Source organism: Rhinopithecus bieti, unplaced genomic scaffold (assembly GCF_001698545.2).
Source record: "Rhinopithecus bieti isolate Rb0 unplaced genomic scaffold, ASM169854v2 scaffold_48450, whole genome shotgun sequence".
Taxonomy (NCBI): Eukaryota; Metazoa; Chordata; class Mammalia; order Primates; family Cercopithecidae; genus Rhinopithecus; species Rhinopithecus bieti.
In genome coordinates this window covers 63,183-78,719 of record NW_016819072.1, presented here as the reverse complement: position 1 = coordinate 78,719, position 15,537 = coordinate 63,183, and the positions used below count along the sequence as shown (strand labels likewise).

Below are 15,537 nucleotides of genomic sequence, written 5' to 3'. Positions count from 1 at the left end.
AGGCCTAGTAGATACTAACATCCAAACCCTAAACAGGATTAAAGCAGAATTAAAAACCTACAATACCCCCTTCACCCCTGGACCACCGGTATGGCTGCAGCCTGTAATACAGCAGATGCTCCCATTCCTAATTCCCATACTAATCCTCTGTTTTGTCTTATGTCTCGCTCCTGTTTTAATCAAATTTCTCCGAGCCAAAGTTCAAGAGATCACACGCGTCACCTTCAACCAGATGCTTCTTCATCCGTACGTCCAAATACCAACCATAGACCCCAACCTTAACGACGTCCCTTAACAGCAGGAAGTAGCCAGACAGACCACGGTGCCATTTATCGCTATTATCAATAAAAGGTTGGACTGCTTGGACAAATGGAGGCAAGATGGCGCAGTTCCGGGTTCTTCACCGTCAGCTTTCCTGTGCCTGGGAAAGACACAGGTGGACTGCGCAGGCGCAACCCGACCTCCCACGGAGAAAAACCGGAACCCGCCTAGCCATGCCCACTGCCCAGCCCCCGACCCGCCTACGTCCCGCCCACTGCCCTCCCACACCCAGGCCCAGGACATAAAAGCCGCTTCCAGCCGGCAGGCTGGGGGCACTTCCTCAGCCCTCACTCCTGTCCGGACTGTAGGAACTCAGGAGACAGGCCTACTGATATATATAGGAACTCCACCCGAGAGCTCCACCGGGTGACTCCCCCGGCCTCCCCTGCTGGAGACCGACGGACCTCACCCCTCCCCCACAAAGCTGGCTGACCAAAAAATAAATTTGCAGTTTTGCTCCTAGCCTGGCCTACTCGCTGGTCCTTTAATACCCGCCCTGGTGAGCCTAGAAAGCAAATCGGTTTCCTGGAAAGCAAATCAGTTTCCTAGAAAGCAAATCAGTTGGGCCAGAGGGGAACCTGACTCCAGCCCCGGCTTAGGGAGCACAGGAAAGAACCCAGTGTATTTTTCTAAAGATGGGTGTGTAGGGAGATTTGGGGGGCAAGGAATGGGATGCCCAGCAGAAAAGGAAAGGAATACTGATTTTTGTGTTTTAATGTGTCAGGCATTCTACAGACTTTATCTCATTTAATCTTCATGATAACAACATAAAATAGCTATGGCTGTGCCCACTGTACAGATGCTATCGACTAAGGCTATACAACTAATAAAATTGCAGAGCCCAGGACTTTGACCCAGGATTTGTCTGGCAGCAACGTCTCTCTCAAAGGTCGACAAAATCCTGAGGCAGCTGTTTGCAGACTGGAGGCCTCAATGTTGGCAGAAGCGGTTTTCAGAAAAAAGAAAGCGAAAGAAGTTTGAGGCACAAGCCTGTTGGATGGGACGCACGGGCAGTCTGGGCGAGCCGAGGATGGTTGCCTCAGGCCCCTTCCAGCAGCTGCTCTGAGTCCAGGGGCTCCGACCTCCGAAGAACTTGCGAATCGAGTTGCACATGTACTTCCAGAGCCGGACTAGATCCGGAGGCGGGGAGCGTGCGGCTGGCCGGAACCCTTGGGCGGCCTTCCGCCACTCTTCCTTTGGGAGGATGGTGAGGAGCGTGGGGGACGGGTGTGGGAAGGGGACAGCAGGGCTGAGCCCGGGGCCCGCGAGACCCAGCAGCCCAGGCGGACGCAGAGACACCACGCCACGCAGAACCCTCTCTTCCAGGGGGCGCTGACTACAGGGACTTCCCTGTTCCGGAAGAAGGGGGAGCATGCTGCTTCTTTTTCCTTAGGATTTCTGGTCTCCCCCCAACCCTCACTTAAGTTTAAAGGTTCTTTATAAAGTTTGAAGGGATATGAGTCCTTTATTTGTGATATGTGTTATGAATATGTCCTCCCAATTTATTTTTTGTTTTTTGAGTTTGTGTATGGTGGCTTTTTTTTTCTTTGCCATGCAAATATTTTAAATTTTGTGTAGCCAGACTTACCAGTCTTTTATTTTATGACGTCTAGACTTTTAGTCATATTTTAGTATATAGCTTTTAGTCACAGTCTTCCCTACACCCAAGTTATAGAAGAATTCACTTATGCTTACTTCTAGTACTTGAACTGATTTATTTTTTACATTTAGATCTATAATACATTTGGAGTGTGTTATTGTGTATGGTTTGAGGAGTGAATCTAATTACATTTTTTTCAAATGGGTGTCAAGCTGTCCCAACACCATTTATTATAAAGGTTATCCCTGTCCCAGTAACTTGAGATACCAGCTTTATGATGTACTAGACTTTCATATGTAGTTTGGGTATTTCTGGACCTTCTCTTTTCGTCCATTGACCTGTTCATTCATCTGCTTTAGAGAGGCTTTGCTGTATGTTTTTCCTAGAGAGTGCTTCCTTGTCACTGTTTTCCTAGCTATTCTTGTTGTTTATTTTTCCTTGTGAACTTTTCTGATGTATGATCAGTTAAAAAAAAAAAAAGAAAAGAAAAACTCTTTGGAATTTTTATTGGGATTGCATTAAATTAATAAATTATAGACAACTGATATCTTTAGGTGGTGTTGACATGGTCTAACCTAATGTGCTGTGAAAGACTGAGAATTTGAGTATGTAATGTATATGATATTAAATTGTGAATTGGTGGGACATAGGTAACAGCTTATCAACAGTTGTAGATACTGGTACTTCATATCCTCTTAAGGATAATTTGCCTCCAAATTTTAAGCTGGAAAGTCACTAAAATGACTTTTAAAAAGAATTACAATACATGACTTTTAAAATTTTTTTGTGTGTGTATGTTAAGAATTGTGTACAAATTGAAATTTCTGTGTACTGATCCTTGACACAACCAGTGAAATCTCCATTATGAAAGAATGTTTTGAAGCACGTACAAAAGGAAGCAAAACAAAGGATGCATTTTCATTGTTTAAGTCGACTTTTGTGTCTTTAAATAAGGTTTATAGTTATCTTCACATAGAACATTTCTTGTTTAATTTTTTTCTCAATATTATATATGAGGTTTTCTCATTCGCTGTATTGTCTATTTACGTGTATGTAAATACTTTGATGTTTTCTTTCATTTTAAAAAATTAAGGTGTAATTTACAGACAGCTTTTCTATATTTAGAAAATTCATACTTTTTAGTGTATAGTTCTGTGAGTTTTGACAAATGTTTACCAGTACAATGAAGATAAAAAAGAGTTTTCTGTCAGTTTCTTTGTCTTCAACCTCTTCACTCAAGATGAGCTCCTGGCAACCACTAGGGGTCATATTTTGGTCCCTAAAGTTCCAGAATGTCATGTAAATAAAATCATCCAGCAGAGAGTCTTTGGAGCCTTAGGTATTACCAGTTTGCTACTGCTTTCTATTAATAGTTAAATTCCATTGTGGTCAGAAAACATATTTTTCATTATTTGAATTCTTTAAAACCTATGTATTGAGGGCCAGTGGCTCACGCCTGTAAACCCAGCACTTTGGGAGGCCAAGGTGGGTGGATCACTTGAGGTCAGGAGTTCAAGATCAGCCTGGCGAACATGGTGAAACCTCGTCTCTACTAAAAATACAAAAATTAGCCAGGCCTGGTGGCACACGCCTGTAGTTCCAGCTACTCGAGAGGCTGAGGCAGGAGAATTGCTCGAACCTGGGAGGCAGAGGTTGCAGTGAGCTGAGATCGTGCCATTGCACTCCAGCCTGGGTGACAGAGCAAGACTCTGTCTCAACAACAACTATACACACACACACACACACACAGAGAGAGAGAGAGAGAGAGAGAGAGAGAGAGAGAGAGAGAGAGAGAGAGAGACGTTTGTCTTATGGATAGAATACGATCTATCTTGGTAAATTCCCAAGCACACTTGAAAACAAAGTACATTCTCTCACTGGGTAGAGTGTTCTATAAATGTGAATTAGGTGGAGTTGGTTGTTGTTCAAGTTCTCATGTCCTACTGATTTTATGTCTACTTGTTCTATCAGTTATTAAGAGAGGATGATGAAATCTCCAACTATAATTGTGGATTTGTTTATTTTCTCCTCAGAGTTCTATCAGTTTTGGCTTCATATATTTTGAAGCTCTGTTACTAGGAATAAAATGTTTAGGATTATTTCCTCCTGATGAATTGATTCATTTGTCATTATGAAATGACATTTTACCCTTGATAATATTTGCACTGAAATCTACCAAGTTTCTTTTCTTTTATTTTAAAATAATGATAAAATACATATAACATCAGATTTACCATCTTAACCATTTTTAAGTATACAGTTCAGTAGTGTTAAGTGTGTTTACATTGTTGCATAGGCAATCTTCAGAACTTTTTCATCTTGCAAAACTGAAACAGTATGTATTTTTTGGGGGGGGACTGACATTTCACTTAGCATAATGTCTTCAGGGTTCATCCATGTGATAGCATGTGTCAGAATTTCCCTCCTTTTTAAGGCTGAATAATATTTTATTATGTATATATAAACATATTTTGTTTATACATTCACCTATTAATGGATTTGGGTTGCTTCCATCTTTTGGCTATTGTGACTAATAATAATAAACTTGGGTGTACAAATACAGTCATGCTCTGCATAATGAAGTTTCAGTCAGTGATCAACCATGTAAACAATGCTGGTCCTGGAAGATTATAATACTGTGTTTTTACTGTACCTTTTCTGTATTTAGGTATGTTTAATACACAAATACCATTGTGTTACAATTGCCTGTAGTATTCAGTATGGTAACATGCTATATAGATTTGTAGCCTAGGAGCAATAGACTATACCGTGTAGCCTAGGTGTATAGTAGGCTATACCATCTAGGTTTGTGTAAGTACACTCTATGATGTTCACACAATGACAGAATTGCCTAATAACACATTTATCAGACTGTATCCCCATCATTAAGTGACAAATTACTGTATCTCTTCAAGATCCTGTTTTCAATTCTTTTGTATTTATATCCAGAACTGGGATTGCTGGATCATATGGTAATCCAATTTTTAAGTTTTTTAGGACTGCCATGCTGTTTTCCATAGCAACCAAATCATTTTTACATTCCCACCAACAGTACACAAAGATTCCAATTCCTTCACATCCTTGACAATACTTATTATTTATTTTCTTTCTTCCTTTCTGTCTTCCTTTGCTTTCCTTTTCTTTTACAGCACCCATCCTAATGGGTGTGAGGTGATATTCCACCGTGGTTTTGATTTTTGTTTCCCTAATGATTAGCAGTGTTGAGCATCTTTTTATATTCTTGTCGTCCATTTTATATCTTCTTTGGAGAAATGTCTATTCAAGTCCTTGGCCCATTTTTAAATCAGGTTTTTGTTGAAGTTGAGTTGCAGGAGTTCTTTGTATGTTCTGAATATTAACCTCTTCACAAATATATGATTTGCAAATATTTTCTCCTGTTCTGTAGGTCACCTTTTTATTCTGTTGATTGTTTCCTTTGCAATGCAGTTTTTTGCTTCACATAGTCCATTTGTTTATTCTTACTTTTATTGCCTGTATTTTTGGTGTCATATCCAAAAAATCATTGCCAAATTCAATGCCACGAAACTTTTCTTTTTTGGTCCGTTGCTCTATATGTCTTCTTTATGCCTGTACTGTACTGTTTTGGTTACCGTAGCTTTGTAATATGTTTTGAAATCAGGACGTGAAAGACCACCAGCTTAGTTATTCATTCTTAAGATAGTTTTGGTTATTTGGAGATTAAAAGTGATTTAAAAAATAAAAGAACCAGTCTTTTATATTTACTTACATTTTACCATTTTTCATCTAGCATTATTTTTGTTCTCTGTGAAGACCTTCTTTTAACATTTCAACATTTCTTATAGCACTGGTCCACTGATGATGAGTTCTTTCAGCTTTTGCATGTCTGAAAGGTTTTTATTTCACATTTATTGTGAATGATATTTCCTTTTTTTTTTTTTTTTTTTGAATCAAGGTCTCCCTCTGTCATCCAGGCTGGAGGGCAGTGGTGCAAACACTGCTCACTGCAGCCTTGACTTCCTGGGCTCAAGCGATCCTCTCACCTCAACCTCCTGAGTAGCTGGGACCACAGGCATGCACCACCTTGGCACTCAGCTGGTTTTTAAACATTTTTTGTAGAAATGGAGTCTCACTATATTGCCCAAGCTGGTCTTCAACCCCCAGGCTCAAGCAGTTCTCTCACCTCAGCCTCTCAAAGTGTTGAGACTAAATGTAGGAGCCACTGCACCCAGATTGAATGACATTTTCTAAGTTGACAGTTAAAGATACTGCTCTACTGTTTTCTGGGTTGCATTGTTTCTAACTAGAAGTCTGCTGTCATTCTTATTTTTATCTTTCTGTGTGTAATTCTTTTTCCTTTGACTGCTTTTCAGATTTTCTCCTTATCACTGGTTTTAAGCAAGTATGATGTGTCTAGGTGTAGTTCTTCTTCATGTTTATCGTGTTTTTTGGTTTATAGTTTTCATCAAATTTGAAATTTTGGGGGGCATAATTTCTTCAAGTATTTTCTTCTGTACCATCCTGTCTCTCTTTCATATTAGTCCACTTAACTTTTGCCATAGCTTACTAATACTTTATTCATTATCTTCTGTATCTTTCATTTTGCTTGCTTTCCATTGCTGTGACTTAAATTTCACTTGTCTTTTCTTTCTGCTGTATATAATTATGCTGTTAATCCCATACAATGTTTTCTGTTTGTTTGTTTGTTTACCTCAGACATTGTATTTTTTCTCTCTAGGAGTTTGATTTGGTTCTCCTTTATAGTAAGTGTCTGCTAAGTATGCCCGTGTTTTCCTCTACCTTCTTGGAAGTATGAAATATCATTATAATAATTGTTTTAATATCTTTGTCTACTAATTCTATCATCTGTATCTTTTTCTTTTTTTGAGATGGATTATTGCTCTTGTTGCCCAAGCTGGAGTGCAATGGCGTGATCTCAGCTCACTGCAACCTCTGTTTCCCAGGTTCAAGCAATTCTCCTTCCTCAGCCTCCCAAATAGCTGGGATTACAGGTGCCTGCCACCATGCCTGGCTGGTTGTTTTTTGAATTTTTAGTAGAGACAGGGTTTCACTATGTTGGTCAGGCTGGTCTCAAACTCCTGACCTTAGGTGATCCACCCACCTCGGCCTCCCAAAGTGCTGGGATTGCAGGTGTGCGCCACCATGCCCAGCCAGTATCATTTTTAAATTAATTTCAATTGATTTATTTTTCTCTTCATTATGCATTATATATTGCTACTTTTTTCATGCCTAGTAATTTTTGATTGGATGCCAGACATTATATGAATTTCACCTTGTCGAGTCCTGGATATTTTTGCACTTTAACAAATATTCTTGAGATTGTATCTGGGTTGCAGTTAAGTTACTTGAGGACTGTTTCACCCTTATGAGGCTTGCTTTTAAGCTTTGTTAGGCAGGAGCAGAGTGACCTTTAATCTATAGTTAATTTTTACATCATGGAGGAAAACCCTTCTGAATGCTCTACCTTATACCATAAGCATTATGAGATTTTTCTACTGTGGCTATTAAGAACAGGCACTATTCCTAGCCCTTTTGTCATTTGAGACTCAAGGGGGATACTCTGTAGACTTCTGGAGCTCTTCGTGCAACTCTCTCCTCTCCAGTACTCTGACCTGTAATTTCTAGTCACTTTCGCCTCCTTTAAGTCCCAAGCCTGTCTGTCTCGTCACTCAGTGAGGCTTCCAGGCTTCCCCTGAGTTTCTTTTTCCTACTTTGTGGCTTGCACCGCTCTCCATGTGGTAAGCCTAGAAGGGAGCAATTGTAGAGTTCACCCTGTTTCTTCTCTCTGAGGAATCACTGTCCCATATTGCCTGTTATCAAATATCTCAAAAAATATTTGAGGTATCTTTTAACCAAATTTCTAATTGTTTAAAGTGGGATAGGAAATCTGTTACTCATATTTGCCTAAGTAGAAGTCCTACAGCTTTTGATGTTTGCATGCTCATTTTATATCTTGCTTGCATGCTCATTTTATATCTTGCTGCCAGCTGAGTTTTTTTTATTATTTATTTTTTCATTTAATTTAGGGTCTTCCAGGTATAAATCTTGTCACCTTCAAGCGAAGACAGTTTTATTTCACCTTTTTCTATCCTATGATCTTATTTTTTGACAAATATAATTGCATTAGTTAGTTCCTACAGAACAATGTAAAATCAGTTACCATACTTACCTTGTTCCTGACGTTAATGAAAAAATACCTACAGAGTTTTCCTAAGTATAATGCTCCTTTAGGATTGAAGTACATCTGTTTTTATTATGTGAAGGAGATAGTCATCCATTTCTTTCTTTCTTTTTTTTTTTTTCGAGATCGAGTTTTACACTTGTTGCCCAAGCTGGAGTACAGTGGCAATATCTTGGCTCACTACAGCCTCCACATCCTGGATTCAGGCGATTCTTCTGCTTCAGCCTCCCGAGTATCTGGGATTACAGGTGTGTGTGACCATGCCTGGCTAATTTTTGCATTTTTAGTGGAGACGGGGTTTCACCATGTTGGTCAGGCTGGTCTTGAACTCCTGACCTCAGGTGATCCACCTGCCCTGGCCTCCCAAAGTGCTGGGATTACAGGCATGAGCTACCATGCTGGGCCCATTTCTATTTTTCAAGAGATTTTGTTAGGAATCGGTGTTAAATTTGATCTAAGCTTTTTCAGTATTTTGGAAATAATCATATTGGTTTTTTTTCCTTAAACCTATTAATATGGTGAATTATAGTAATAGATTTTTGAAAATTGACCCATTCTTGATTTGCTTGACTTTTATGTAACTCATATTCTAGTGCTTTAAACATTGGTATCTATGAAGTGCCCTTTTGTCACCGAACTAAACTGGGTTTATTTGCTTGTGCAATGCAAAGCCAAATACTAAAGTACCATGTTTTTGCAGTGAGAAAGATTTATTCTGAGTGAGCTGACACAAAGACAGGAGGAAGTGCTTACATCTACCTAGCTACTCAGGAGGCTGAGGTGGGAGGATCACTTAAGCCCAGGAGGTCAAAGCTGCAGAGAGTAGTGTTTGTACTTCGGTACTCTGGCCTGAGTGACAGAGGGAGACCTTGTTTAAATCTGTCTCTCCAAGCTGGAGACTGGGTCAGATTTTATAGCCACAGAATAATGGGGTATGATCTGATTGGATCTTGCAATGAGGTAATGCTAGGAGACATGATATGACTGGATCCTGTTATGGAGTGACATCAGGGTTTGATCTGATTGGATCCTGGATCCTGCCATGTAGTGTCCACCACTTAATACAGTTCCCGTTCCTTGCTGCTGAGCACTTAGGTTCTGCCCGTGGTTGCACATTTGGGTGTTCAGTTACGTGACCTTCAACCTGGGGGTCTATGGCAACTGAAAAACAACTTGCAACTTTGTTACATAAAAGCTGAACCACATTGGTCTAGTGCATTTACATTTTTGCATACTGAATTCACCCTCTCATGAATCATCTGATAGAAGACGATTTTGATTTATCACATGGACTCCATAAACTGCCATCCCCTATTCCATTTCTGGAACTTTAGACAGTTTACCACCTTGGTTGAGGACAGAGCCTTGTGTTCCATTGTGTTAATTTATCAACCTACATTTCTTGAGTAACTGCTGTTTTGCAAATGTCTTTAAAATTAACGTTTTAGTATTTTATACGAATCCATTTCAATTGCCATTGGTAGATCTTCTATTTGCTTCATTAGTTGCAACATTTTCACCTTAGTACAATTAATTAAATAAATATAGAACTTTTATTCTACTACTTTTGGGGTGTTAAAAGTTAAAAATTGTAACCCATTAGGGTTAGTTTTACTGTGATTAGGTGTTGATTGTGAGGTATGAATTGATGTTTAATTTTCTTCATAATAAAACCCAACTTTTCCAACAATGTTTATTAAATTATGATTCATCGATCCACTCTCCTTAATATTTCATACGTTAAACGTATTTTTTTTCTATCACCTCTGTTGGAGGGCAGTGGCCTAATCATGGCTCACTCTAACCTGGAACTCCTGGGCTCAAGTGATCCTCCCACCTCAGCCTCCTAAGTAGCTAGAACTACAGGAACACACCACCATGCCCAGCTAATTTTTTGAAAAGTTTTTGTATAGATGAGGACTTGCTGTGTTGCCTAGACTGGTCTCAGATTCCTGGCCTGAAGTGATCCTCCCACCTCAGCTTCCCAAAGTACTGGGATTACAGGCATGAGCCAACATGCCCAACATGCCCATATGTTAAACTTTTTGAGAGATTAGGCTTATTTCTAGAATTGCTATTGTGGTTCTTACATTATCCATTCTTAACTTAGAACTATTTAGTTTTATAATTGTTATTTAAGGATGCATTTTTAAAAAATAGGCTTTAAGTTTTAGAGTAGTTTTAGGTTCCCAGCACAATTTAGCAGAAAGTACAGAGTTCCTATATATCCTTCATACCCCACCCCCACACAATCCCCCCAACTATCAACATCCAACGCCAGAGTGGTACATTTGTCACAATTTATAAACCTACATTGACCCATCATTATCACCCAAGCCCCTAGTTTATATTTGGGTTCACTCTTGGTGCTGTACATTCTGCGGATTTTGACAATGTTTAATAATATGTATATACCATTATAGTATCACACAGAATAATTTCACTGCCTTAAAAACTCTCTGTGCTCTGCTATTCATCTTCCTTCTTGGCAACAGCTGATCTTTTTACTGCCTCCATAATTCTGCCTTTTCCAGAATGTCATATAGTTGGAATCATACTGTATTTTGCCTTTTCAGATGGACTTTTTTCACTTAGTAATATGCCTTGTTTCCTCTATAGTTGTGTGTGTGTGTGTGTGTGTGTGTGTGTGTGTGTTTGATGTCTTGATAACTCATTTCTTTTTAGCACTAAATAATATTCCCTTGTCTGAATGTACTGTAGATTATGTATCCATTCACCTACTCCAGGACATCTTGGTTGCTTCCAAGCTTTGGCAATTATGACTAAACTGCTATAAATATGTATATGCAGATTTTTGCATGGGCAAAAGTTGTCGAGTCAGTTGGATAAATACCAATGAGCACAACTGTTGAATCATATGAGAAGAGTATGTTAAGATTTGTAAGAAACTGCAAGACTGTCTTCAAAGTAGCTGTACCATTTTGCATTCCCATCAACAACAAATGAGTGTTCCTGTTGTTCCACATCCTTGCCAGCATTTGGTGGTGTCAGTGTTCTGGATTTTCACCATTCTAACAGGCATATAGGGTAGCTCATTGTTGTTTTGTTTTATTTTATTTACTTATTTTGAGCTGGAGTCTCGCTCTATCCCCCAGGCTGGAGTGCAGTGGTGCAATCACTCACTGCAGCCACAACTTCCTGGGCTCAAGTGTTCCTTCCACCTCAGCCTCTCTGGTAGCTGGGACTATAAGCCACCACACCTGGCTTATTTTGTTTATTTTTTGTAGAGATGAGGTCTCACTATATTGTCCAGGTCTTGAAGTCCTGGATGGTGTGGTGATTCCTCAAAGATCTAGAACCAGAAATACCATTCAACCCAGCAATCCCATTACTGGCAATATATCCAAAGGAATATAATTCATTCTGTTACAAAGATACATGCATGCATATGTTTATTACGGCACTTTTCACAACAGCAAACACATGGAATCAACCCAAATGCCCATTGATGATAGACTGAATAAAGAAAATGTGGTACATATATACCATGGAATACTATGCAGTCATAAAAAGGATGAGATCATGTCCTTTGCAGGGACATGGATGGAGCTGGAAGCCATTATCCTCAGCAAACTAACACAGGAACAGAAAACCGAACACCACATGTTCTCACTTATAAGCAGGAGCTGAACAGTGAGAATACATGAAAACAGGGAGGGGAACAGCACACACTGGGGCCTGTTGGGGGGTGAGGTGGGGGAAAGGAGAACATTAAGGAAAATAGCTAATGCATGCTGGGCTTAATACCAAGGTAATGGGTATTTAGGTGCAGCAGACCACCATGGCAAACATTTACCTATGTAACAAACCTGCCCATCCTGCACATGTACCACAGAACTTAAAATAAAAATAAAAATAAAAACGAAAACCAGACAAGGCAAAGAAAGAGAGGAAAGTCAAGCATGCGCATAGCACTGGTCTAACCATTAAACTAACTCTCTGAATCTCCTTGTGAGGCAAGTAGTATCATTATCCTCACTTTCTGGATGAGGAAACTAAGGCATAGAGAACATAAATGACTTGCCCAAAGTCACACATTCAGTAATGGTGGAGCTGGGATTCAAATCCCAGGCAACCCTTGTTTTCAAGCCTTACAGTAAATGGCCTTTTTAATGTTACAGGCAGAATTCAAAATCAAATCTCTCTGACTCCAATGTGTGTGCCCTTATCCGCTGTACCAGGAGTGAGCTCTGCTACTCCATTTTTGTAAATCATTTTATCTTCTAGTCACCTTGAACATTCAATTTGTAAATCATTTTATCTTCTAGTCACCTTGAACATATATATATGCGTATATATATATATATAGACTAGAAGATAAAATCTATCTATCTATCTGTCTATCTATCTGTCTATCTATCTATCTATCTATCTATCTATCTATCTATCTATCTATCTATCCATCCATCCATCCTTATTTTTGAGACAGAGTCTCCCTCTGTCACCTAGGCTGGAGTGCAGTGGTGTAATCTCAGCTCACTGCAACCCCTGCCTCCCAGGTTCAAGCTATTGTCCTGCTTCAGCCTCCCAAGTAGCTAGGATTACAGAAGCCTGCCACCATGCCCGGCTAATATTTTTGCATTTTTAATAGAGACGGGGTTTCACCACGTTGGCCAGGCTTGTCTTGAACTCCTAGCCTCAAGTGATCCATCCACCTTGGCGTCCCAAAATGCTGGGATTACAGGTGTGAGCCACTGCACCAGGCCTGTTTACTCATTCAGAAAGTACAGGTAAAATCTGTCTCACAGGTTCATTGTGAAGATTAAATTGAGACAATATTTACAAAATATCTGACACACAACAGGTACCCAATAAATAAAGCTGTTACAATTATCAAATTAAGAACAAATGGGAAACACAAGTTACTAATTTGGTGAGAAGTAACAGGTATGAGTCGTGTTTTGGATAGCTGTAATTCTTAGCAGATATAAGCACAAAATGTCATTATTAAATGTTAAATATTTCACTCTTTCATTTTCACTGTCCTTCATTGCTATCACCTCTGATATGAGTACTAAAATAAAACTATTTTTACTAGTAAAATGTATTTAAAATAGGCTAGGGAGTTCAATTAAGAAAAATATGGGAGAAAAAAGGCAAAAGAATTCACTTAGATGTAAAACCAGACCACTAAGTGATGGTCTATCTTCTGCTTGCCTGGGAAGTTATTGTTTCCCATGTTGACCCATTCCATCTTAGGGCAGTTCTAATTATTTAAAAATGTAGCTTTATGTTAAGCCCAAATATGTTTTACTATAGCTCTACATACCAGTGTAGAGTTGTAGAAATCATTCCTTCATAAGGCAGCCCTTCAAATGTCTAAAGACAACTGCTCTTGCATTCCACCCCACTCATTAACTCTACTCCTCAAGTCAAAGATCCTCATTCCCTTCTGCATACCCTCATGTGACATGGTTTTGCATCCTTTCAGGGCTTCGGTTTTTCTATTCTGAGCATATCTAGTTTTCATAATCCCTTTGCAACATTTGGCACTTTGAAGTAAGCACATACCACAGGTGTTGCCTGTTTTTAACAGTGAAAAGTAGAATAAAGTTATTATTTGTGCACACTCTCATTAGTGTGTTTCTATTAGTATTGCTCCCAAATTCATTATTACCTTTTTTTTAATGAATGGACTTTGTTTTTAGAGTTTTAGGTACACAGAAAAATTTAACAGAAAACAGAAAATTCTCAAATACTCCCTCTCCCCTAGTTTTCCCTATTATTAACATCTTGCATTGGTGTGATACATTTGTTGCAATTGATGAACCAATGCATTGTTGTTAACTAACATCTATAGTTTAGAGTTCACTTTTTGTGTTGTATAGTTCCATTGGTTTTTGTTTGTCTTTTGTGGTTTTTTTTTTTTTTTTTTTTTTGAGATGGAGCCTCGCTCTGTTACCCAGGCTGGAGTGCAGTGGTGTGATCTCAGCTCACTATAGCCTCCACCTACTGAGTCAAGCCTCCCGAGTAGCCATAACTACAGGTACTTGCCACCACGTCCAGTTAACTTTTGTATTTTCAGTAGAGACGGAGTTTCACCATGTTGGCCAGGCTGGTCTCGAACTCCTGACCTCAGGTGATCCACTTGCCTCAGCCTCCCAAAGTGTTGAGATTACAGGCGTGAGCCACTGCCCTGGCCTGTTCCATTGTTTTTGACAAATGCATAATGTCATGTGTCCACCATTACAATATCATACAGAATAGTTTCACTTCCTTGAAAATTCCATGTGCTCCACCTGTTCATCTCTCCTTCCTTCTCCCAAATCTCTGGCAACCACTCATCTGTTCACTGTCTCTAGCGTTTTGCCTTTTCCAGAATGTCATATAGTTAAACAATACAGTATGCAGCCTTTTCAGACTGACTTCTTTCACCTAGGAATCTGCATTTAAGTTTCTTCCATGTCTTTTTGTGGCCTGATAACTCAGTTCTTTTCTTTTTAGTGCTAAATAATATTCTATCATATGGAAGGACCATAGTTCGTTTATCCACTCACTTACAGAAGGACATCTTGGTTTTGGCAGTTATGAATAAAGCTATATTGCTTCCAGAAACATTCATGTGCAGGTTTTGTGTGAACAAAAGTTTTCAGTTTATTTGGGTAAATACCAAGTAATGCAATTGCTGAATCATATGGGAAGTGTATGTTTAGTTTTGTAAAAAACTGCCTGTCTTCCAAAGTGGCTGTAGCGTTTTGCATTACCACCAGCAATGAATGAGCGTTCCCACTGCTCCACATCCTTGCCAGCATTTGGCGGCCTATTTTTTTTCTTTCTTAAACAGAGCTACATTACTGTTAATTTGTACTGAGTTTACTGCCAATCAGGATCCCTTAGACATTTTTATATGACTTAACTGCTGAGCCACGTTCTCTTTCTCTCAAACTTGTGCAGTTATTCTTTGGACTTTCCTTAGTGGTCTTTCTTTTCTTTTGTGCCTCTCCAGATGTCCTGGGCTTGGTCTCTTTTAACTTATCAGGTGCATTCATAAGCCAACTGCTTATTGACTGTATTACTCTTAAGGACTCACACTTGGATTCTTCCCCAGGGGATTGCCTTTGGGAGACTGAAGGGTGCCTCTCCCGGAGGTGCCTGGGAGTTGACATTCATCTCCTGATCAGATGGTCTGTAGACAATAACTGACTGGTATGGAGGTAGAGGAACTGAGCTCCCTTGCCCCTAGGAAGGACAAATGCTGTTATGGAAGTTATATATTCCAGAGCTCCCTGGGAGATCAGGCAGATACCAGGGTACACCTAAAAACATATTCCAGCTTAGCTTCTTCCCCTTCTCTATCTTTACCTCTCACTTCCTACAGGTTTCTCCTGAGGGCACAACCTTATTAAATTACTTGCACATGAATCCCAAACTCAGGCTCTGTTGCTAGGGAATCTGACCTAATTTTATGACTTCT

At 39.5% G+C, this 15,537-nt stretch overlaps 1 protein-coding gene across 1 annotated transcript in view; it reads left to right on the top strand.

Moving 5' to 3' along the window:
* Positions 1-1,290: 1,290 nt before the first annotated feature.
* Positions 1,291-15,537, top strand: part of PARP15 (poly(ADP-ribose) polymerase family member 15) — a 53,254-nt gene continuing 39,007 nt past the window's right edge. The window contains exon 1 of the mRNA XM_017858194.1: positions 1,291-1,528. Within this exon, the coding sequence (XP_017713683.1) occupies positions 1,433-1,528 (96 nt within the window). The 5' untranslated portion in view covers positions 1,291-1,432. The remainder of the gene's footprint in view (positions 1,529-15,537) is intronic.